Source organism: Desmodus rotundus, chromosome 1 (assembly GCF_022682495.2).
Source record: "Desmodus rotundus isolate HL8 chromosome 1, HLdesRot8A.1, whole genome shotgun sequence".
NCBI classification, from domain to species: Eukaryota; Metazoa; Chordata; class Mammalia; order Chiroptera; family Phyllostomidae; genus Desmodus; species Desmodus rotundus.
Window position 1 is genome coordinate 92,352,985 of NC_071387.1, and position 25,465 is coordinate 92,378,449.

At 41.8% G+C, this 25,465-nt stretch overlaps 1 protein-coding gene and 1 pseudogene across 1 annotated transcript in view; both read left to right on the forward strand.

Annotated features, from left to right (window-relative positions):
* The window catches only part of LCMT1 (leucine carboxyl methyltransferase 1), a 57,610-nt gene that overhangs the window by 26,169 nt on the left and 5,976 nt on the right, over window positions 1-25,465 (forward strand). The window contains exons 4-8 of the mRNA XM_024560558.4: window positions 6,063-6,139; window positions 7,641-7,702; window positions 15,108-15,210; window positions 18,511-18,631; window positions 24,931-25,032. Coding sequence (XP_024416326.1) covers window positions 6,063-6,139; window positions 7,641-7,702; window positions 15,108-15,210; window positions 18,511-18,631; window positions 24,931-25,032 — 465 coding nt within the window. The remainder of the gene's footprint in view (window positions 1-6,062; window positions 6,140-7,640; window positions 7,703-15,107; window positions 15,211-18,510; window positions 18,632-24,930; window positions 25,033-25,465) is intronic.
* LOC112304693 (ras association domain-containing protein 8 pseudogene) lies at window positions 7,830-11,391 on the forward strand (annotated as a pseudogene).

Sequence of the window (25,465 nt, forward strand, 5' to 3'; positions counted from 1 at the left end):
GCAGCTCACCTGATAAGAAGGTCTATGGTCATTAGAGCTCCCAACCTTTCTCTTACTGAAGCAAGAACTCAGTGCCCTCAACTTGGTTTTAGTGTTAATGGTTGTCTCTGTTCTGCATTCAGGATAAGAGTAATTCACATGATGAAGTGCTTTTAATTGGGTTGGCCAAAAAGTTTGTTTAGCTTTTCCCATGTGATAGCTATAGTAGTGCTTAGTTGTCTTATCTTCATTTGAAACAAATTTGTTAGATTGTATTGTGAAAACTGTTGTATCAGCGTACATTAAAAAAATACCCTCATCAAAATTGCTGAAATTTTGTGCAGCTATTTTAATACCAAAGATGGAAGAATGTACATGACACTTTCAGTGTATTATGCTTTATTATTTCAAGAATGGTAAAAATGCAACTGAAATGCAAAAAAAAAAAATTGTGCAGTGTATGGTGAAGGTGCTATGACTGATCAAATGTGTCAAAAGTGGTTTGTGAAGTTTCTTGGTGCTATTGATGTTTTGGCCAGATGTTTCTTTGCTGTAGGGCTATCTTATGCATTGGAAGGTGTTTAGCAGCACCCCTGGCCGTTACCCACTAAAAGCCAGTGGCAGGAGATAGTGGACATACTCAACATATCCAGACCAATAAAGTTACTGGTGAAAATGAAAAATGTGTTCTTTACTTTATGGAAAAAGTGTAATGGACTTTTGGACCAACCCAATACAAACAGGACCTCATGAATTCCCTTGAGAGCTTTGTGAGGAGATGTGCATAGATAGATTGCAAGACCTGGTATCTTTTCCAGATTGCACAGCCAGTGACATTGGAACATGGAACAGACCTTGAGCTCCAGCTTGTCAGCTTCCAGATCCCTTGTTCTCTCCTCTTTACGCAGCCCTGTGTTTGGAGGCATCTTTTCTGGGGGTAGATTGTGCCTGTCACACAGTGGCCAGGTCATGGCAGAAGGCACTGGAGGAGAGTGTGTGGCAGGGTATAGACAGGGACCTTGGGAGAAATCCCTCCTCTGGGCCTGATACCTTTTGACCTGGTCGTGTGTGGTTTTTATTTTTCCTGCCTTGTAGATGGGTTAATAATAAATCTGAGGTTTTTATTTCTGAACAAGGTACACCGAGGCTTAGGTGCCCCTTCCCAGGAAAAGGTTGTCCATCAGTAGTGAGGAAGGGGAACAACATATGGTCTGAAAGTCCTTTGTGGAACTGTTTTTGTTGCTGTAAAGGGTTTTTTTAAAAAATCTAAAGTTCTTTTTGAAAAGAACAAAATTATGCTTGTTTGCTCTCTTAGAGCCAAAGTTGTGTGGACCACTGGCCTGCCACTTATTTTTGTGAATTGAGTTTATTGGAGCACAGCGACTCCCATTTAGGCATATCTTACCTATTGCTGCTTTAGAACAATGACAGCAGAGTTGAGTAGTTATGATTATACACCATGGAGCCTGCAAGACTAAAATACTTTCTGGTGTTTCAGGGCTCTTAGGGTATAATCCCAGCAGTGGAATTGCTGGGTCAAAGGGCAGTTCCATTTTTAGTTTTCTGAGGAAATTCCATACAGTTTTCCACAGTGGCTGCACCAGTCTGCATTCCCACCAACAATGTACTAGGGTTCCCTTTTCTCCACATCCTCTCCAACATTTGTTTGTTGATTGAGAAAATGCAGACAATTGTAACTGAATAAAAATTTTAAAAATTAAAAAAAATACTTTCTGGCTCTTTACAGAAAGTTTGCTAATCCCTGTTTTAGAGATATTAGTGCTTCTCTGAAAGAGTAGGGAAAATTGTGTCCATTGGTCTTGTTATCTCATGTAACTTCTACCTGGCATGGTGCCCTGATGCCCCAGCAGAGGCTTAGCTGGCAATCACAGTCTTTCTGCTGCCACTACTGTGTGAACTGGTTCATGGGCTCTCAGGGTTCCAGGACTGCTTGGATGGTTGAAGACTTCCATCTCCAGGCAGCGGGCAAGAATAGGGAAAGGAAAGGTTCCAGTATTGTCATTAACAAAGAATAAAGAGTGAGTGAAACCCTTCACGGGGCCTGAGTTTTTTGGTGTTGCCTGAATGCTGTTTCTGCGCAATCAGAGGATCATGTACATGGGGAAGCAGTGTTGATTTTGGCAGCTTGTGAAGCAGTCAGCCCTGTTGGGTCCCCTTTGAGTTTGAGAGGTTTTGGCTGCTCCTGGCTGCCCTCTGGGAGTTAGACTTGGTCTTAGGTATCCTCCCTGCTCCAGTGACTTGTGAGCTGCTTGGGAGTGGAGTGTCAGAAGAGCCAAAGAATCCCAGAATAAAAAGTTGCAACCTCACTTGCCACAGCCATGAAAGCGAGAGTGAGTGTCTATTTTGTAAGAGCTCCAGGTATGCATGTTGGAAGCTTTTCTTCCACAGTGACCTCTTTTTCAGGATCTAATGAGGATCAAGATACTGGAGAAGCTGTAGAATTCTATATGCCTCCTTCATTCATTTTTTTCTTTTGAAAGCAACGTTTATGGGCTACCTTTTTTAATATACAACAAATTACTTTATTGTATATGAAAAACACATACAAAGCAATAGTAAAAAGAAACCAATTCAGTATAAAGGAGCAAAAGACTTTGACAGACACTTTCAAAAAGAAGATATGTGAAGGTCCAATAGCCAGATTAAAAGATGCTCAATATCACTGGTCTAGAGGATACAGATTAAAGCCAGAAAGAGGTTCTACTACACATCCATAAAAATGCCTAAAATTATAAAGACTGACAATGACATGTTGGCAAGGATGCTGGGCAACTACATCTCACATATATTGCTAGTAAGGATGTAAAATGTTTCAACTCATTTTTGATTGACCATTTTTTATAAATTTCACACCTATACATCTTTTAATACAGCAATTCCACTTCTTTGGAATTTTTTTGTACTTTTTTCATTACCATTTATCCCTCCTAAACCTCTTCCATACCTTTTAAGAGCTCTGCCCTGCTGTTTTACGAGGCATTGTAGACCAGCTCATTTGGTCAAAGCATTCTACATCATTAGTTTGAACTTACTTTTACTTAAATAGCTACAGCATCAAAAGAGTTATGGCAAATTGGAATTCTTAGAGTAAGACGCTTCACACCACATTGAAAGAAAATGGAAAGTGAAGAGGAGGCACTGAGGGCAACACTGAATGACAGTCACACAACAGGCACAGAACTTCATGGGTGAAGTCGGGCTAGTTAAACATCAGAAAGCCTATTTCATACAGCTGAGAAAAAACACAAATTAAACACAAAATCACAAAAATCCAATCATATAATCATAAGTCTTTTTTTAAAAAGATTTTATTTATTTATTTTTAGAGAGGGGAAGGGAATGAGAGAGGAAGAGAAACATTACTGTGTGGTTGCCTCTGGAGCGCCCCCTAGTGGGGGACCTGGCCCCTGACCCAGGCATGTGCCCGAAACTGGGAGTCGAACCAGTGATCCTTTGGTTTGCAGGGCAGTGCTCAATCCACTGGGCCACACCAGCTAAGACACAATCATAAGTATTTATCGTCTTTGTGCGTACCCAGAAAATTGAAGTTTTCGTTTTTCCCCCTTTTTCTTGTCTTTTTTTCCTCTTTTTTTTTGCAATAACATTTGATAAATATTTTTTCCCCTATAATAAAGTTGATCAGTGGAACAGCTACTAGAATAATTTAAGGGTATTATGAACCTTATAGAACTTACAAGAACCTTATAGTTTCTGTTGATTTCCCTATAAATAATGTTTTCAAGAACCTGTGCAAAACTGTTAATACTTTCCCAAAGCACAGTTGATCAGAAAATCCATGATTGTTCCGCCTTCACAGTCTTCTTCATGTAAGAACACCCTTCTGTATATCTTCCAGTTACTGGGTTGAAAGTATATGGAGAATGGTCATTAGACATCTCTACAGCCACTTACTTGTCTCTTCAACAGGAACCACTGTCATCTGCATTTATGTGTACTGAGGCAAATAGACTCCTTGCAGAGCTGAGGTTGTAGGCATGTGTGTTTGGTGCTGCCATGTGAGAGGTGACTCATCTGCTGGGCCAGAGGGCTGATCATAGATGTGGGCTATAGTGACATGGTATGCTTCTTGTAGGGAATTAATACTGCACTGGGGTGCTGTAGGATATATGGCTGAGGTTGCATCCAAGAAGGACTTTGCACCTGGTAAGCAGGTACAGGAGATGCAATATATAGGGTGTAATAGAAATTTGATGATCATTCAGTTTGTAGCAATACTGTATGGTGAAGGGTAAAGTCTGTTCTTGTCCTTTTCTTTCTTCTCTCTCTGTCTCCCTTTTTCTGTCTTCCACTCCTCACCTTCCCCTTTTTGCCCCAGGCCAGATCCCCTGAGATTTTATCTGAGGACCATTCTCCACATGGGTGGGGAATGGCTGATCTCACAATTCTGATACTTGCCCTTAGGGGTCCCCTGCCTACTGGAAATGCTTGCTCATGATTTCTGCCCCCATTCTGCAGTCCTCAGGGATGTCTGTCTGCTGCCCTCTGTACCTGTTCTCCATCTCCTGTTACTGTCTGCATACTTGGTTATGCAAGTTGCTCAAGTCAGAAACAAGAGTGTCAGCCTTGCCATTCATCCCATCCTTTAGCAGTATAGCTACCACCACGTTCTGGATGTCAGCAACTTTCTTTTCTTTCTTCTTTTTTGCCTTTTTAAAAAATACATCAAGTTCTGCATTTCTGGAATATAAATGCAGGTGGGTGCAAGGCTGTTAAACGCATTTCTAGGGGGAGCCACTGGGCAGGTGGGCCAGGTGTGGAGCACCTCGTTTCTTGCTGAGTCTCAGGCATGAAGAGCTGCTACAACATGACATGTATTCTTGAGAGACACCAGAGGGGTGTTGCTAACAGTCAGTGTAGGTGGTGATAGAGCCGACAGGGAGAGGAGGCATTCAAGAATGGTCCCAACCAAGCTAGCAAAATAGAAAAGGAAAGCACGCATGTGTGTGTGTGTGTATGTGTGTGTTTCACACGTTTTTTTATTGCAACCCACAGTACAAAATAAATGTACACCCTCAGCCAGGACCCCCATCTATGTACCTATGTCTGTAATTAATAAATAATAGGACTACATACGGGCTTAATAAAGCAGGCCCTGTTCTGAGTGTCACTTGTGTATTCCTCATTAATTGTCACACCACCATGAGGTGTTGTCATTTCTCTACTTTTCAGGTGAGGAAACCTTGGCCCAGGGAGTTAAGTGACTTTCTAGAAGCCTCCCAGCAAACAAGTGGTAGAGCTGTGATTTGAACCCTTGCCCCTGGGCTCTAGAGTGCCTGTTTTTTAAATCTCTCCACTATACTCTACTCTCACAGAAGAAAAAAAAATAAATGTATGTCAAAATAATACTAACCCTCTTTACATGTCATGCTTTTTTAAATGAATTCTTTTTTTAAAGATATTATTTATTTATTTTTAGAGAGAGGGGTAGGGAGGTAGAAAAAGGAGAGACATCAATGCCAGGAAAGAAAAATAGCTTGATTGCTTCTTTTATGTGCCCCAACTGGGGACCAAACCCACAAACCAGGCATGAGCCCTGACCAGGAATCAAACTGGCGACCTTTCACTTTTGCGGGATGACACCTAACCAACTGAGCCATACCAGTCAGGACAGATGTCATGCTTTCTGATATTTGCTATTTTATTCTATTTTATCCCCTAACTGCTGGTCAGACCTGCTACATACATTAATTTACTGACTTGCACTGTTAGGTTTCAAGCTGCTTTTTGGAAATAATGTCATGTCCTTTTTCCAAAGAACCTCTTATCTCCCCCTTCTATCCCAGCGATCACGACCCCAGTTCAGGCTCCCCATTACTTCTTACCTGGATAACCTCAGTGGCCTCCTATCTTTTTCCTCTGTCCATTCTTCATGCTGAGACCAAATAAATTTGGAGAATGGATTTCTGACCATACAGTTTCCCTGATATAAAATCCTTAAGTGCCACATTACTCTTTGGGGCCTCATACTTGGTCCATGAAGATGATCAGTAAATGTGTGCATGAATAAGTAATTCCAAAGATTACTGTGTTTTTCTCCTCAGGATCAAGATCTTCTCCCAAGTAAATATTTTGAAGTCGATTTTCCAATGATAGTCACAAGAAAGCTGCACAGCATCAAGTAAGTATGGCTTTGGCCAGAAGAAAGAATTCAGAACCAGCTCTCAGTAGGTGGCAGGATTGATCGCCAGGACCTCATTTTTGTGCACTGCTTTCCTATGAGCATCTCTGGACCTTCATTCTTGCCCTGGGACCCTTATTCCAATGTGTCATGCAGTTCTCAAAAGGAAATGTGCCCTCTCCTGTGCCTCTACCCTACTGATTATAGTTTAAATAATTTGATTTTTTATGTGTTGGTTTTGTTTGCTTCTTTATCTCTAGGTCATAGCGAGGTGCCTTGTTCAGAGAAGACATGTAGTAAATATTTTTTGAATGAATGAATGGAGACTGAAGTTAATCAGTGATTACATGAGATATTGTGGAAGCTATTCCAGGTTTCAAAGGGTTTGCAGAGCTGTAGACGTAACCTCAGTAACCTTTGCTGAGAGCTTGTCTTTGCCTGGGACCATTGTAAATGTTTCCCTTGGGTTGTCTCATCCAATCCTCAGAGCAGACTTACGAGTTGAGTGCTATTGTTATCGCCTTTTTACAAATGGGAAAACTGAGGCCCAAGGAAGTTTGGTTAGTTTACCTAAGGTCACCCAGCTAGGAAGAGTGGAGCTGAGATTTAAATCCTGGCTTCAAGCCCAGAGTCAAGGTTTCTTAACAGTATTAACACACACTTTCTCCCTCCTATTTAAATCAGTCATTGAAATAAAATCCTAATTCTTGTACTTACAAACATTTAATAAGCCTAAAAGTTTAAACTTGTACTTTAGAAATGTCCAATCCTCACAAATTGGAAATACTTTTCAAGCCTTGTTTTTTTCTACTTTATCCTATGAAAACAAGATTTTTACCCTTTCCAAATAGAAAAAAATATTTTATATTAAATGTGCTTTTCGAATGATATATGGCAATTCTGATGCTCTGGTAACTATGAAGTACAAGAAAGCCTGTTAGACCTCAGTGAAGTATAAGAAAGGAGGCTCTAATTCAGTCTAGTAGTGATGGTTCCCACTGGAGTGGGAAATGCATTGGCATCTGAACATGGTGGCTGGGTTACCGATAATTTGGCTGTCTGATTTTTTTTCCGTAGTCCTGATTGGGGGAGTTATCACATAAATGTTATGGGCATTAGCTCTAAGTGAACTTTCTAAGTTATCTGTGAGAAATAATAGCTATCTTTAAAATTTTGTTTGGGAAGAGGCAAAAAAGTAGAGATTGCTTGACAAATACTGGAACATTTGGGGAATTCATGGTAGCATGTCTTTAGCTATTTCTGAGTCTGAGTGTTTCATGATCAGTTTGTGATTGACGTCAAATTCTGAGTATAATGCTTAGCTGACCTAACCCAAGACAGGTGTCCACGGCGGTTCAACTTTATGTGCCTCTGGTTAAATGGAGTTGAACAGTAGACCCCACAGTAGCAGTACCTACTTGCCATTTTTATAGTGAGTGTACATTTTTGCAGTAAATAAGCTGCCTGACTCATCTTTCTCCTCTTTTCCACCTTCCCATAGATTCAAGCCTCTTCTATCGAAACCTATTTTAGAATTACATTCAGAGGACACACTTCAAATTGGCAAGTATCCTTAATTTCAGTAATGCGTTATAACTATATAGCTATTTTTGCTTGATTTCCCTTTCCTTTCTAAAGATGGCATGTGTGTGCATGTGTGTGCATTTGTGTGTGTGTGTCTATGCACACGATGTCACACAGTATCTGCTTCTGATCCCTTTATACTTCCTTCATAGTTACAATGAAGGAGTTTAAAAAGCTTTTTGTGTGACTCTTCTTAGATGTCCATAGGTCCCCAGTCTTACCTCTTTAGAACAGGTGTCAAACTCATTTTCACTGGGGACCATATCAGCTTCGCGGTTGCTTTCAAAGGGCCGAATGTAATTTTAGGACTGTATAAATGTAACTGCTCCTTAATTAGGGGCAAGGAGCTCGGCCTTGCTGCTGGGTAGAAATAAGGTGCATGGCTGGATAAAACAAGGTGGAGGGCTGGATTCGTCCTGCAGGCCTTGTGTTTGCCACTTGTGCTTTAAAAAATTTTTTTTAAATTAATTGCCAACATTCTGATAGGAGGTTTTTAATGAAAATCTGGCTTTCCTGCTTGCCTTGGAAAGACCATCTGTGGTAACTTTGGACCCTCACTCCTACATGGAAGTCATTGGGAGGGGCTGAGCATCTGCTACTTCTCTCCCCAGCACTCTGTCACCCGCTTACGTTAGCTCCTTGGCCCCCGCACTCTCTTTTTCCCCTTCAGTTTTAATTATGAATGTTTCCAGCAACACTTTCTGCATTTCCATATTTTTGAAATTAAGGTAAATCTCTTCCAGAATCTTCCATCATTTTCAGATTGTGTCTGACAGAGAAGTGCAAGGAGCTTAATAATAATTCAGGTCAGAAAACATGCTTGGAGAAGGTGGTCTTCTTGGATGGCCAGCCCAGATCACCCAGTAGCCATCACACAACTCATAAGCCCCCTTTTACTCAGAACCTCACGTCATTGGTCATTCTGTTCTTGTTGGATTGGGCGCCCAATTACGTTTCCACAGAAAATGTCTCCCCCACTCTTTGTTTCCCTCATACCAGTTGTAAGTGGAACCTACTCAGGCTTTGCCATTTGTTTGCCTTTCCACACTTCTGTTCTTGTGACTTCTACGTATTTGGTTAATATTTGTTTCAGAACAATTATGTGTAGCAAACGATCTAGCACTTTACATTGCTTTTGATCAATGTGGAAATATATGAAGTGGAAAATAAAGACCCTCCACAATCCCACCCCACACCAAGAAAACAAATGTCGTCATCTTCTAGGACGGCTGAGTGTTGTACCCAGAGGTCAGGAGAGGAACACACAAATGCAGCCCAGTGCTTAGCACGGAGAAGGTTCAATAGATGTCTGCTGAATGAGTGTACATTGAATAAATAGATGTTGTAGTTCAATAGATGTGTTGAGTGAATGAATCTATGTTTCTGTGTACAAATCTATATTTATGTGTAATTTTAACAAACTGAACGATTAACATGTACTGTTTGCAACTTGCTCTTTTCACATCCCAGCAAATCATGGCTGTTTACCTCTCTGCTTGGATAGCTCTCCACATCAGCGATTTTCAACCTTTTCTATCTCATGGCACACGTAAACTAATTACTAAAATACACATAAAGTAATTACTTAAACTTATATATATAATATATATTTTGGCTCTCTGACAAGAAAAAATGTATAATTTTCATTCATTCACACCAGAGAGCTATTGTGTTAGCTGTTGTCATTTTTTTAATTTGACAATCTAAGGGAAAAGAGTTCAGTGTCCCTGAGCAAATAGTCAGGTATTGCGTGTTTAAAAAATTCTTGGGGCCCATCAGTGTGTTGTGGCCCTCGTTAAAAATCGCTGTTCTATATCATTAATTTCAACGGCTTCATAGTACTTCTTTGCATGGAAATTCCATTTTGTTTAATCTATTTCCTACTGATGATCATTTAAATTGCTTCCTTTTTTAATGTTTTTATATTAAACAGTACTATAGAAAACATATGTATGTGTGCACATTGCCAGCGCAAAGAATTACATACTATGGATTCTACTAGCTAAAGCTGTCCTTTAAGACCCTATTTACTAATTTTTGTTTCCACTAGAGGGAGTAAGGATTCTCAATCCCTACCCTCTCATTGCGTATTCTCATTTTTAAAATCTCTCCCAGTCTGGCTAACGCTGCTGCCACGTGCTCACACACCCCACTAGGCCAAGGGCATCCTCACTCTTGACTGTGGGCCGCCAGGGGAGGTGTGCAGGCAGGGCACACCAGGGAGCTGGGGCCTCCCTCCTATAGAGATTGCATGGAAGGAGGCATGCGGGGCTGAGCAGCCTGACTTAGGTGCTGGGCAGCTGAGGTGCTCCTGGTGCTGCTGTGTCCCCAGTGCCTGGGCCAACACTGTGGGTGGCCTGTGTAGCTCCTCCTAGAATACCTGTCTGGAGCTTTACCATTCCTTGAGACTATCTTACAGTCTTCCTGCTTGGGGTCTCCAGGGTGCTAAGTTGACTACACAGACTGCTTTCTTCGTGTTTCCATAGCCAGAGACATGACCTGACACCTTTGATGACCAGTGTCTGGGCCCTTGGGTGACCCTTGGCTGGTGTACCCTAGAACTTAAAGTATGGGTGGATGGAGTTCAGAGGATTGTTTGTGAGGTCACCCAAGTCACAGCTTCTCAGGAGGGTGTAGGAGCCTTAGCTCAAGTGGAAGGTACACTCTGATAGAAAATCAGAGATACTGAGACATTTGGAGCCTCATGAGAATCCTATCATATCCTTAAAGAAATGAGGACAGTATGCTAGTGATGTACAACTTATTTTATGTGGAATGAGGCTGCGTCATCTCTCAGTGAGTGACCCACATCAGATAATGTGGCACAAATTTCTGAAAGAACTTTATACAGGCATAGTTTGCCCCCCTTAGCTAAAATGAGGTCTCAAATTCACAAATCAATCTGAAGAAGAGAACCTAATAGAAAATCATAAACATTTTACAGAGGCATCAAAGGATTAATGGAAATTTTTGGAAAAGGTAAAGAAACTGAATTTAAGCAAAAGATGCCGAATAATTGCAAAACAACAGCAGATGAGTTAAAGAAGCTGATCCATTTGCAGGCAGAAAAGCTTCTCTCCATTGAGAAAGAGTTAGAATCAAATGAAATAGAAATACAATTTTAGGAGCAAAAATATAATTCTACCTTTGAAAAGGAAATTGCCTGGAGCAAAAGATCAAAAGAAATGATGTCAAAATTGAAGAGAAAGAATTTTAGGAAAATGAATTACAGATTGGACAGGAAAATGAAAAACAGCTGAAGGATCAATTTCAAGAAATAAGACAGAAAAAGACAGAATGTGAGAGAAAATGAGAAGACTATTTGTCTCAAATCCAGACTTTGGAAAGGGGTCTTGAAGCCAAAAAATTACAGCAGGAAGTCCAGGAGGCACAACTCAGTGAAGAAGAGGTTCAAGGAAAGATCAGTAAGGTCACAGGGGAAACTGACATTCAAGGCCAGATGGGTCTGAGACTGGAAAATGGTACTAAAGCTGTGGGAAGATCCTTGGACAAGCCACCAAACGATTACAGGACAAAGAAAAAGAACTGGAGCAGTAGCCTGAAGAGCTGCTAAGTCAATCCCCAGCAGTTTATCCAGCAGAGAGGGACAAAAGTTCATGTTTTTTCCAGAGGAGCCCATTGACTGGAGCCCACTGCATAGATGCCTCACATGCAGACATAGGAGGAGAGGCACCGTTCCAGTCTGAGTGCCTGAAGCAGCCAGGGTCATCTCGGCAGCTCCCCAGGAATCTCTGTATGCTACAGAATCCTATGTCATCTGGTTTTAATGCTGAAGGCATATATGCATAACATTATCTGTCTTTAGGGGAGAGACCCAATAAAGTTATGACAGACAATAAAAATAAATAAATTTAAAAAATAAGTATGATTTCTCCCAATCTGATAGGCTGAAATGATGTCCTCCTATTTTAGAATGTTATATAACTTTGAATGCTGAGATGGCATTTTTTTCCAGAATAGCAAAACTCCTTTGAAACTCGCTCTGAGGCTGTGTTCTGTAGTAAACACCTTCTGTTCCCCACATAGTGAGAGGAAAGCATCCTTGGAGTTTAGGTAATGGACCTATTTCTGCACAGCTTGAGTAGCCCCTACTTCAGAGTGGCACTGGAATCACGATGGACTGTGTGCTGTTGTATGGGGGAGCTCTGTCCCACAGAGCCCTCCCAGCTGCTGCTGTGGGTGAGAATAGATCTACGAAGACATGATCTACTTGGGGAGGAAAGGTGGCCAATCTCTCTAAAGAGAAGGGCCTTGAGCACCTCTTTCCCTGGGCTTTTGTTGGGTTTAGTTTTACATAGGAATACAGGGTGTATACGTAAAGCTCATTAATCAATGTCAGGCAGTAATGATCAAGGAACAGATAACATTCAAAGACCTATAAGGGCTTATTCTGAGTCAGGGTCAGATAGAGTGACGCCAAAGGGCCATAAAACTTTGGGAAACAAACTTATTTTGTGCTTGGACCCTTAGCCTCTAAACTAAGGGCATTCTTAGCAAAGCAGGTTTCACAGGATATTATGCATTCTTTCTTAGGCCTGATCGCTGCCCTCCCAACTGGGAACCACCTGTTCCGGCACAGGGCTGCACCCCGCTTTGGCATTGTTTCAGGTCTGAATCTGGCACAGGGCTGCACCTCACTTTGGCATTGATTCAGGGATTCGGGCAGCCAAGAGATTAGGAGACTTTTTACAGATGGAATGAGGATTCAGGCTATGACAAAGCCGAGGTGTGAGGGTCTTTTGTCCCTCCTCCATAATCCCCTAAGTCCTTCCCTGAAGGCCCCTTCACGACTGTGCCTATCTTAGGTTGTTCCTCCCATGAGGAATCTTACCCATCATTGACGATCTGGCCATCCTCCAGGGGCCAAGCAGGGTAAAGTAAAGGGGGCAGAGGCTGCTGGGAGGGTAAGTTTTGTCTCCTTCGTGGCTTATGGTCCCAAGGTCATTTTACTCAGCCTTAGCCATAGGGGATACAACTTCTGAAACCAGGCAGGGTGCTTCCCAACACTGTTGGAATCATCAGAGTCTATTGTTAATGAGACTCGGGCCATCTCCTCCAGTGTTTCCTGGGTAACATGCCAGCGTGCTATGGATATGGCTGGGCCATGGCCAGGTGTGCCTCAAGGCACTGACCCTTCCATCTCCCCTGTACCTTATGCTCAAGTTTTAAAAGAGTAGTCATAACAGTGTGCATTTCTACTTTATGAGCTATCTGTAGCTCCAAATCCTTGGTAAGACATGTCTCCCCTGAACTTCATGCTTCAAAATTCTGTGGGTTTTTTTGTTGTTGTTGTTAGGGATAGAAAACTTACATTAAATATGCTTATTATTGTCCTGGCTGGTATGACTCAGTGAATTGAGTACCGGCCTGCAAACAAAAGGTCTCCGGTTCAATTCCCAGTCAGGACATATGCCTGGGTTGTGGGCCACGTCCACAGTTTGGGGCATGCAAGAGGCAACCGATCAATGTCTCTCTCACACATCGATGTTTCTATCCCTCTCTCCCTTCCTTCCCTTCTCTAAAAATGTATAAATAAAATCTTTTAAAAAATATGCTTATTATTAATATGTATGTTATTTGCAAGAAGGCACATAGGCGTTTAGGAATCATTTGACTTCATAGTGTGGCAGACAAGTGCCTTCCTGTTCTTTATATTCTTTCCCTGACTTGAGCATTGTGGTGCTGGGGGCTGACTTGGGTTTCCCCACTTGCTCTTGGGTGCTTTCCTAACACCCAGTAGGTTTCTGGGAGGTATTTCTTTTAGCTTATGGTGTGTGGCTAAGTGTAGTGGAATCAGCTAGTTGGGGTCATCAAGATCATAAGAGAGAACCTGCTTCTGTGCTGAGCTTTACCCTTTTTGCACATTGTTTGCTGTGGGTCCTCAAAGCCAGGAGAACCTGAGTTACCAGCAGTGACACAGGATGGCTGTTGGATGTTCCAACTCCTTCCCTGATTTGTACCCTTGAGGAAGCTGAGTGATGCTTTGGGTAAACAGGCAGTTTTCTTTTTATCATAAATCTCTTTTTTAACTTTAACTGAAAAAAATTTCAGGTGAACGCAAAAATGCTCTGACTAGATTGTTGAATCTCCATGAACCCTTCACCTGCATTTCACTATTGCCAGTCATCTGTACCAGTGGTTTTGAGAGTGAAGTCCCAGATGAGCAGCATCAGCAGCATCTGGGAATTTGTCAGAAATGCAAATCTCTACATTTTGAAAGATCTGCATCAGAAACTGTGGGGGTGGAGCCCATTAGTGTGTGTGGTTCTGATGCAGCCACAGCTTGAGAACCACTGGAGATACCATGCCATCCAACCTCTGTTGGCATACTTTTAAAGCAAATGTTATTTTATTTGCAAATAGTTAAGATCATAAATTATTTCCTTTGAAACATAGTATCTTACAAATTGGCACACCATTGAGAGAGCAGCCTGCCAATCAGTACCGATGTAAAATAGGCTTACTCTTTGACCTCCTCATTCCCCTTGTAGCCACCTACTTTTTTATTGAAATATATTTGACATACAATACTGTATAAGCTCCAGGTGTGCCTGTTAATTTGACACATTTATTTGTCGTAGTATGACTGCCATTGTGATAATTAGTACCTCTGTCATGTCACATTATTATCATTTCCTTTTAGTGGTCAGAGTAATTAAGATCCAGCCTCTTAGCAAGTTTGATGATTATAGTACAGTATGGTTGTCAGTGTTGACATACTTTGCATTAGATCTTTAGGACTTATGTGCTACTTATTGCAAGTTTGTACCCTTAAAAAACATTTCTGTCTTACACTGCAGGGACATCCCTGGATGTATATGTCACACAGGTTACTCTGTATTTATTTTAAAGAAATAATTAGATGGGTGTTTCATGATACCTATATAGGATGCTCATCCCAGTGCCCAAGACAGAGGCAACTTGGAAATACCACATCTAGTAGTGAGGCATTGGCTCAGCCAGTTGTTTCATCCACTCAGCAGAACACCATGAAATCACTTTTAAGTAGGGAAAGCATTTTTCAAAGTAAGTATTAAGTGGCCCTGTTTTCTTTTTCTGTGCGGTGTGTATGTGTGTTGAGAAAGAGAGAGAGAGAGACAGTGAGACAGTATTTGTGTTGAGTATATGAGTTTAAGCACTTTGGAAAACAGGCTAGAATGCTATACACCAAAACACTAAGTAGATATTTTTGGGAAATGTGATTTTAGTTAATTTTACTCTTCTTATCTGAATTTTAAAAATAATGAGCATATATTCTTATAATGGAGAAAAATAATAAATTTAATTTTGAAGAAGCCGTAGCCATTGGAATATAATCTCTTCTTGATTAATTTCTGTTGAAATTATCTCCTTGTATTTGCAGATGGACACATGTTGGATTCAAAGAGATATGCCATTATTGGAGCAGATCTTCGAGATTTATCTGAACTGGAAGAGAAACTAAAGAAATGTAACATGAATACACAGTGAGATTTTTTTTGACTTCTTACACATTTGTGGTTTCATGCTAACATGAGACAAGGCCAGTTGGAAGTGCAGCATGATAACGTATGTCTCATTCTTCATTTCATTGCTACCTTGAGTAATTTTGAGTTTTTTAGAAGCAGTGTTTCTCAAGTCTGTTTCACATCAGAATCACCTGTATTGCTTTTGTAAAATATAGTACTGATGCGTAATATAAACAAAGCTTGAGAGAAGATAGTTCTGCACATAAAAACATACAGTTGCAACATACAAAGAAAGGATTAGCATCCAAAATATATAAAGAACAGCTACTATGGAAAAAGAAAAAAAGTCCCATAGGCAAATGGGGAAAAAAAAACAACCTAGGCAGCTCAAAGATGAAACTGAATATCATAGGAAAGGGGTAAGGAACCACAGTAATAATCAGATGAAATTTCATTTTACTCCCATCAAGTTGGCAAAAATGTGTAAATCTGGCAATATTAACTGTTGGCAAGATGACAGGGTAAATGGAATGGTTACACACTACGGGTGGGAGTGAACTCAGTACAACCATGGTGAGGAACACTCTGGAAATATTTGGTAAGATTGCAGATGTGGGTAACAGGATATAGTAGCTCCACATGCAAGTGTGTCCCCTGCATGTATGCACAAGGTGGATGTTCATTGCAGCCACCATTTTTAGTAGCAGAAAATTGGACACAATCTAAATGTCCATCAGGAGGGGAATGGATGGATAACCTTTACAATTCATGACCTAGGTCAACATGGAGAGAGCTCAAAAAGTTGGGTAAAAAAATCAAGTTGCAGAGTAACATATTTAGTGAGTTGCCAAATGTATAAAATCAAATCCCCCAAATAATATATTTTCATGATTACATATATACCTTGCAGAAGCATTTTTAAAATGGAGGCGAAGGGCTCACACCAAATTTTGGAGAGTGGGGGCCTTCGGGACACAGAGGAGGGGAGTGAGATGTATGACTTTAGCACAGGGATGCTGATCATAATTAAATTGGAGTTAAAGAGTTAGTGGGAGATAAAGACATGTCTACATGATCTACTGTAGGTGAAGATGACACTTTCAAGAATATTTGAAAAATTCAAGGGAGAGGCTTGAGGGGATAAAGTCAAGGGAATATTATTTTGAAGAAAGTGAAGGCATATGGGAAGAACTCCATCCAGCAGAGTTCTCCTGGTTACTGCGGATGAGAAGTAAGTCACCTCAGACACAATCTTGTTGTTCTGGTGGGAAAGTGGGTAGTGATTCACTCTAGTGGGGGATGCCCGGAGCCCTTCTCCCAAACAGCTTTTATTGGGAATGGTATGTGTAGGTGTATTCAGCATACATGCATAGCTCATCAATCAATGTCAAAAGGCTATAGTCATACTTAAACAGGTAACAATTGTTATGTGTTATCTACAGATAACAATTGAAGGAACACAGAGATTCGTCATAGGTCAGGGTCCGTGAGATTTGCTGATGCCAGATGGTCTTGAAGACGAGTTTCATGAGATAAGGAGGTTTATATCAACAGGGCTATGCTACGCAGAGCAGGCTTCAAAGGACAAAATGTGCGTTTCAGGCCTGATTTCCACGGGAACCCTTGGTGTTAGAGTCGAGTCATGCCTGCCACCTGCGTTTTTACCTGGTTTTCCAGGGAGACTTATTAGCCCCTTTCAGGGCTTGCTCTCACGGGGCTACAGTCTCCAAAACACACAGAGTGGTCCCCAACAAAGGCAAAAATCAATGGCAATTTATGAAAGAATTTAGCAACTAGGGGGATCATTGCTAGAAAGGGAAGGGGGTCTGCATGGTTTGAGGCTAAGTGTCCTTCAGCGGAAAGGAAAGATCCCCATTCTTCTGAGAGGGGAGAAAGGGGAGTAGGACAGCTGCAAAAACTGGTGAGCTTTGGGTGACAGAGGGGAGGGAAGTATAGGGAGTTAAAGCTTGATCTTTCTGTCACATCTTTCATTTATGTGGTGATGGCTGTCTACATTTTGAAGTTCTTGTTTCTGTGTTTAGCCTAGAATCATCAACCAAATTGTCATTAGGATTTACATACCCACCTGCCTTTTTTTTTCCCTTTGGGGAATCCTCAAAAGGATTCACAGATTGCAAGATGTAGTGTGTTCATTATAGCAGAAGGTGAGTCTTGTTGTTTAAGGCCACGACTGCTTTTCTCGGGCAAATTAGTGAGTGATGATTAGAGCTGATACAGGAAGCCTGGAGCCCCACTCTGCATCTTGGAATCTGGGTTCCAATGTGACTGCTCCTGCTTGTTATTGAACAGGAGTGGGGTTTCTTATTTGTTTGTTTGTTTAAAAACATCTTTGAGTCTGTGTTCCCTTACAAAAATTAAGGCTTTTAGATATTTCTGAAGGAGTTTGTTGCTTTTCCTAATTTGTTCAGTAGTTTGGGTCTGATAAGCGAGAATGTATATTAACTTTAATGTAATTTCTTGAAGACTGTTCATGTTTTCAATTCATCATGGTATCAGCTTATAAAAGAAGAACTAGATTCTGTTAAGTAAATATCAGTATTTCTGCATTGTTCCAGTCAGCTTGTCATGTGTAACAGATCCTTCCAAACTCAAGAGGTTTCAGACAGCTCATAATTTAGTTGCTCAGGGTCCTGAAACGACAAGTTGGGTTGGGTGTAGCTGGGTGGTTCCTCTACTGGGAGGCAAAACTTAATTGATATCCCCTGGGGTTCACTTGTGTGTGTGTGCACATATGTGTGTGCGCATGCACATACACAGGACAGGTCAGCTGGGGGCCGACTCACTGTCACCTGGACTGCCTTGTTCATGCAGGGGGCCACCCCTCCTATGAAGCTAGCTTGGGATCACTTGCACGGTGGTTTTATGTTGCCAGTGCAGCTGGAGAGCAAACACCCCTGTGCAAGTGGTCAGCAGGCTTCTTGTTTGCTCCTGTTCGTTGGCCAAAGCAGGTTACATGCCTGACGCAGATTCCAAGGGAAGAAAATGATCTCCCCCTCTTGAGTGGCAGAACCTGCACTTTGGTATTGCCACAGTGTGGATGCAGGTGGGGGAGAATCTGTAGCCATTTAACACATTTTCACAAGCCAGGCAGCCATTGCTCACTGCTCACCTTTGCGTAGTATAAATCTTTGGGACGTGATGGTGTCACACATATGTTACTGTGCTGATTGACCATGTGCTTGCTAAGTGCTTCTGGTTTTCCTGGGCTGTGAACTGCCCTGCCAGTACTCTGACATGTGTATAGCCAGAGTCCCAACCTGATGAAAACATGTATGTGCCTCCTTTTTGTCTCTCAAGATTGCCGACACTCCTGATAACGGAATGTGTGCTGGTCTACATGACTCCGGAGCAGTCTGCAAACCTAATCAAGTGGGCAGCCAACAGTTTTGGGACCGCCATGTTCATAAACTACGAACAGGTAAAAGGAACCACAGGAAACTTGTGTTCTGCACAGGAGCCCAGGGATGGCTCTCCCTCTGTGCACCCTGGACGTGCTGCTACTCTGGTTTCTTTCAGCCTCTGGCCAGATGTGTCTCATTTGTTAGTTGATGCCAGTAGTCTTGCTGCTCCTGACTTCTTGACTTCCTGCAAACTTTTAGCCAGAGTTTTTGGAACTGCTATTTTGGCCCTTATAAAAGTTTTTTGAGTTCTTATTTGATCATTGCACTGGGTTGGCCAAAAAGTCCATTTAGTTTTGCTGTAAAAAAGACATTCTTAATTTTCACCAGTAACTTTATTGATTTGGATATTTTGAGTATGTCAGCTATCTCCCACTATTGGCTTCTAGTAGGTAGAGGCGAGAGGTGCTGCTAAACATCTACACTGAAAATGTTTCCTATTTTCTTCCATCTTCAATATTAAAATGGCTGCACAAAAATTCACCAATTGTGGTAAGTTTTTTTTTAAATGTGTACTGATATGACAACTGTCACAATACAATCTAACAAAATTGTTTCGAATGAAGTTAAAGACAACTTAGCACTACTACAGCCATCATATGGAAAAAAAGTAAGGGTCTTTTTGGCCAGCCCAATATTAACTTTCAAGTGAAACCTTTGACTGAGGGAGTTTCATCTGCCTTCACTGTAGGGGTAGCAAACTTAATGCCCCCAGAGGTGGGCACATGATGCAGGTGGAGGAAGTTGGCAAGTGAGTACTATGGAGTGGTGAGGACTAGGGTACACTGACTACCCATATCCCATCTCATGGGAGTGGCCACTTTTCAGTCCCAACCTGTTGTCACCATGTGGGCCTATGAGCCTGCAGTTGCCAGAACTCCCAATTTTTCAGAAGTTAGAAATGCAGGATTTTAATGTAACATTTCCTAATTTCTAAAATCACTGAGTTTGGTCCACTGGCTGCTGGTTTGCCTCTTCTGATCTAGTGCAGAATGGATTGTTTTAGAGCTTTGGATTATCCCGCTTGGTTTGAAATCCTAACCCTAGCTATTTTATTTATTTTATTTTTATTTTTTCCTTATTTTAGAGAGCAGGGAAGGGAGAGAGAGAGGGCGAGAAACATCAATGTGAGAGAGAAACATAGGTTGGTTGACTGACCTATGCACCCCAGGGGACCAATCCTGCAACCCAGTCATGTGCCCTGACTGGGAATCGACCTGGTGACCTTTTGGTTTACAGATGATGCCCAAACAACTGAGGCACCACACCTGGACCTAGTTCTTACTGTTGGCTGTGTGATTAGTGGTTCGGAGTCCACACCCTGGAGGCGGACTGCCTAGTTGTGTGAACTGGGCAAGTTGCATAACATTTGTGCCTGTTTCCTGATCTGAAAAGTGAGAATAAAGAAGTCCCCACTTCATAGGGTTGTTATAGCATTACCCAGCTGTTAAGTGTTGGCTGCTATTTGGATCTCTGAGCCCCCATTCTTTGTTCATAAAGGAATAAGGAATGCCTACCTCTCTGGTATATTATGGGAATTCATGAGATGATGAGATGTTGCAGTGGTGGGCACATGGTAGCTATTTTTATTGTTTATTTTATTTTAGTTTTACTGATTTTATTGTCTCTCTCATGTTAATTTTATTTTTAAATTTTATTACAGGTAAGAGCAGTACAGGGCCTTACCTAAGGTTATGTGATTATAGACAGATTAGGGCTAAACCTTGGTCTCCCCTCACCCCCAATCCAGGTTCCTGTGTAGGTGGTTTCTGGTTGGTTGATTTCTTCCTTCTCTCTCTTTAACTGGGGACTGTCTTCAGACTCAGTCTTCAGTCCTATTGAGTGGATATAATGGCAGCTGTCCTCCTTGGTCTTTTCTTTCTTCATGTGAGTAAATCCTAGGAACCTGTCTTTGCTTTCAGGATATCACACCTGGGGAAAATGAATTCTGCTTTCCCTATGTCTCCACACAACCTGGATGTGTACTGCTTCATTCACTTTGCTTCATTTGTGTATTCCTCTATTCAATAAACATTTATGCAACATCAAGTGGAGATGGTGGATCAGTGAATTTTGACCAGAGATCCTGTCACTTTGGAGCAGGCCTGGGAATGGGCCATTGTCCAATATGTTGTCCATGGCTGTCCCCAAACTGGTTCAAATCACACCTACCACTTAATTCAATAATTTTCTAACAAATACAAAATCATTAGCATCCTCACATTTATTAATTGCTCACATGCCTTACATTACTAATTAGTAATGCCTAATTAGTTTAAAATGACAAAACCACATGTACAATAACTACAATAATGATAACAATAACAGCAAGTTCTTATAATTTATTTACAATGTGTAGGTGTTATGTATGCTATGAGTTAAGTTAACATATGTTTCACATATGTTAACTTAATATCGCAGAAGCCCACAGGGTAAGTACTTGTCCTTGTGGTGTTGTAGGTGAGGGGCCTGCAGCACAGAGAGTTAGGCAGCTTTCCCACAGTCTCACAACAATTAAAAGTCAAGCCAGGATTCATGCTCAGGCAATAAAATGATGGAGTGTGTGCTCCCAGACCACTTCCATCCTGATTGAATAGTATGCGACCTGACCGTTAGTGCCACATAAGCCTTACTCATCCACCAAGAGGAAACACTGGTTCTTGTTGTCATATGTGAACTCTGGGATTCGTTTTACATATTGTTAGTGATGAATTTTTGGTACTTTGTATATGACAAAGTAACAGTGTATATATGCTACAACAGTATACATAAGATTATGTTTTGTGTCATTTGGACACATAGAATTTAATTATGGTTTATGGGTTTTTATATACATTTTTATTCAAAAACAGAATAAAAATATATCAAGTAATACAAAAGTATAGATAAGGAAATGTAAGTCCTTGTCCCCAGACCTCAGCCCTCTAATTTGGGAAGCAACTTTGCCAGATTCCAGAATTTTTCTATACATGTGTAAATGCAGAGAGAATTTTTTCTTAAAGGCAGATGGGATAATACAGTACACACCCTTCTATACCTTAATTTTCAGGAGTTTTTAGATCTTTTTTTTGATATATTTATTGATTATGCTATACAGTTGTCCCATTTCCGCCCCTTCACTCCACTCCATCCTGCCCACCCCCACCCTCCCACATTCCCCCCCTATAGTTCGTGTCCATGGGTCATACTTATAAGTTCTTTGGCTTCTACATTTCCTACACTATTCTTACCGCCCCCCTGTCTATTTTCCACCTATCATTTATGCTATTTATTCTCTGTACCTTTCCCCCCTCTCTCCCCCTCCCAATCCCCTATTGATAACCCTCCATGTGATCTCTATTTCTGTGAATCTGTTCCTGTTCTAGTTGTTTGCTTAGTTTTCTTTTGTTTTGTTTTTAGGTGTGGTTGTTAATGAGTGTGAGTTTGCTGTCATTTTACTGTCCATATTTTTGATCATCTTCTTTTTCTTAGATAAGTCCCTTTAACATTTCATATAAGAAGGGCTTGGTGATGATGAACTTCTTTAACTTGACCCTATCTGAGAAGCACTTTATCTTCCCTTCCATTCTAAATGATAGCTTTGCTGGATACAGTAATCTTGGATGTAGGTCCTTGCCTTTCATGACTTGGAATACTTCTTTCCAGCCCCTTCTTGCCTGTAAGGTCTCTTCTGAGAAATCAGCTGACAGTCTTATGGGAACCCCTTTGTAGGTAACTGTGTCCTTTTCTCTTGCTGCTTCTAGGATTCTTTCCTTCTGTTTAGTCTTGGGTAATGTAATTATGATGTGCCTTGGTGTGTTCCTCCTTGGGTCCAGCTTCTTTGGGACTCTCTGAGCTTCCTGGACTTCCTGGAAGTCTATTTCCTGTGCCAGATTAGGTAAGTTCTCCTTCATTATTTGTTCAAATAAGTTTTCAAGTTTTTGTTCTTCCTCTTCTCCTTCTGGCACCCCTATAATTCGGATGTTGGAACGTTTCAGGATGTCCTGGAGGTTGCTAAGCCTCTCCTCATTTTTCCGAATTCTTGTTTCTTCATTCTTTTCTGGTTGGATGTTTCTTTCTTCCTTCTGGTCCACACCATTGATTTGAGTCCCAGTTTCCTTCGCATCACTATTGGTTCCCTGTACATTTTCCTTTGTTTCTCTTAGCATAGGCTTCATTTTTTCATCTAGTTTTCGACCAAATTCAACCAATTCTGTGAGCGTCCTAATTACCAGTGTTTTGAACTGTGCATCCGATAGGTTGGCTATCTTTTCCTCACTTAATTGTATTTTTTGTGGAGCTTTGAAGTGTTCTGTCATTTGGGCCTTTTTTTTTTTTTTTTTTTTTTTTTTGTCTTGGTGTGTCTGTTACTTAAAGAGGCAGAGCCTTAGGCGTTCACCAGGGTGGGGTAACGCTGGTTGCTTCGCTGTGACGCTGTATGTGGGGGAGGGGCTGAGAGGGAGCAGTGGCGCCTTCTCCACTCTCCACTGGATTTCAGTCACTCGCTGTGCTACCCACAATCAAATTGGGCCCCTCTGGTGCTGGTTCCCCAGTGGGTGGGCCTGTGCACACTCTAGGCCCCTGTGGGTCTCTCCAATGACCTCCTGTGAGGCTGGGAGTCTCTCCTGCTGCCGCCCCAACCCCCATGGGCTCTTTCAATCAGAGGTCCGAGGCTTTATTTCCCTGCGCTGGAGCCCTGGGTTGCGTGGTCTGCCTCCCTCCCCTCTGTTCCTCCCTGTTTATCTGTGCGTGAGTGTGGGGCCATGGGGTGCTACCCGCAGCTCTGCCTGCCCCGTTCTCCGCCACTCTGAGTCGGGCCCTCTCGGTTTATCTGTGTGTGAATGCAGGGCCGCAGAGTCTGCTAGTGGTCAGACTGCCTGTGCTGTTCGTCCTACACTCTGCCAGTCTCCTCCGCCATGACCACGTGAGTCCTCTCTGCCCCGGTGCCCGTCTCTGCCCCTCCTACCGGTCTGATGTGTGCCTCTCCTTTATCTACTTGGTGTCGGACTTCCCTGCCCTTCGATTTTCTGTCAGTTCTGGTTGTGCGAGGAGGCTCAGTGTGTCTACCTATGCCACCATCTTGGTTCTCCACAGGAGTTTTTAGATCTTAAGAGATCTTTCCATATTGCTGTCTGTATTTATATCTGTACAAAGAGGGACCCAACAAGTGAAATTTATTTATTAAAAATTGTGTATTCTTAGATGTTTAAACTTCAGTTACCTTCAAAGTACTCTCCATTTGATGCAATACACCTATCGAGACATTTTTTCCCCACTGCCCAAAACAGTTTCTGAACTTGTCAATTTTGATGCCTTTTAATGTGCTGCTGCCATTTTTTAAAAGATTTTATTTATTTACTTTTAGAGAGATGGGAAAGGAGTGAGAAAGAGAGGGAGAGAAACATTGATTGGTTGCCTCTCACATGCCCCCAACTGGGGAACTGGCCCACAACCCAGGCATGTGCCCTGACTGGGAATTGAACTGGCAATCTTTTGATCTGCAGGCTGGTGCTCAGGCCACTGAGCTGTATCAGTCAGGGCACTTCTGCCATTTTTTGTTTCACCTCTTCCACATTGGCAAAATGTTTCCAGCTTTGAGGACTTTTATCATCTGGGGAAACAAAAAAAAGTTGCTCAGGATGAAACTAGGTGAATAGGGAGGGTAGGGCACGGGGTCTTGCTGTTTTTGGTCAAAAACCGAATACTCAGTGTGGTATGGGAAGGTGCATTATCTTGAAATGGGCAAATGTGTTGCAAGAGTCTTCAAAAATAATTCACTGAAGCTGAACCCAGCCTCACACACTACCACCAACTGATATACTGATACAGATGGGTTCCTAAAACACTCACCTAGTGGAAGAAGCCTGTACTACAAGGGGCCTGCCCTCCAGAAAATAATTCTGGTTTTTGGGGGGTTCCTCCTCATATCTATGGCTTTCCTGTTTCTCCTGCTATATGGTATTTCATTATATATATGAAACATGCCAGAATTTAACCTCAAATGACACACATTTAAGTTCTCTCCAGAGTATTCTGTTCAGTAGAATGCTGCAGTAGACATTCTTGCATCTTTGCGCACATGTGCGGGTGCGTCTGCAGGAGAGATTGTCTGCAGTGGGTTGATAGTGGGGCCACAGGCTATGTGTACACTGGGTGTACAGCTGCTCTCCAGGGGCCGCCCCAGTTTGTGTTCCTGTCAACACTGCACACAGATTCCATTACCTGCACCAGGTGTTAACAAACCTCAGTACTGACTGATTAAAAATGGGATGTTATTTTATTTTGCATATTTAAAAATAAAACCGTTATGGCAATGCCTGGCTGTTCTGTCCCTTCCCAGGTGAACATGGATGACCGGTTTGGGCAGATCATGATCGAACACCTGCGGAGACGACAGTGTGACCTGGCAGGGGTGGAAACCTGCAAGTCCTTAGAGTCGCAGGTCAGAGAGCAGAGACTGGGATGTCCTCTTGTACCCTTAGCCAGCCAAGAAAGGGTGTCCGTCCTTCACTGATAGCAGAATGTGAGCAGCCCTCTAGAGGGCCTGTGTGCAGGCAGCTAGTGCTGCATGTGGGCCACTAGGTCAGCATGCTGGCGAAGTCCAAGCCTGCTTTCCCACCTTGGTATCAAAAATACGTATTTCCTACACCCTATTATTTTAACTTTTTATTATGTATTTTTTAAACAACAGAAAAGTAGAAGGAATTGTAAAACAAATACCCATGTCCCATCAGCCAGCTTCAGTAAATAATATTTTGTAAATATTGTTTATTCTCTCCAAATTTTTATTGGTGTTGTCTTTGGAATATTTTAAGGCACATCCCAAATAGTATATCATTTCCTCCCCATTAATACATCAGTGTGAATCTTCTACC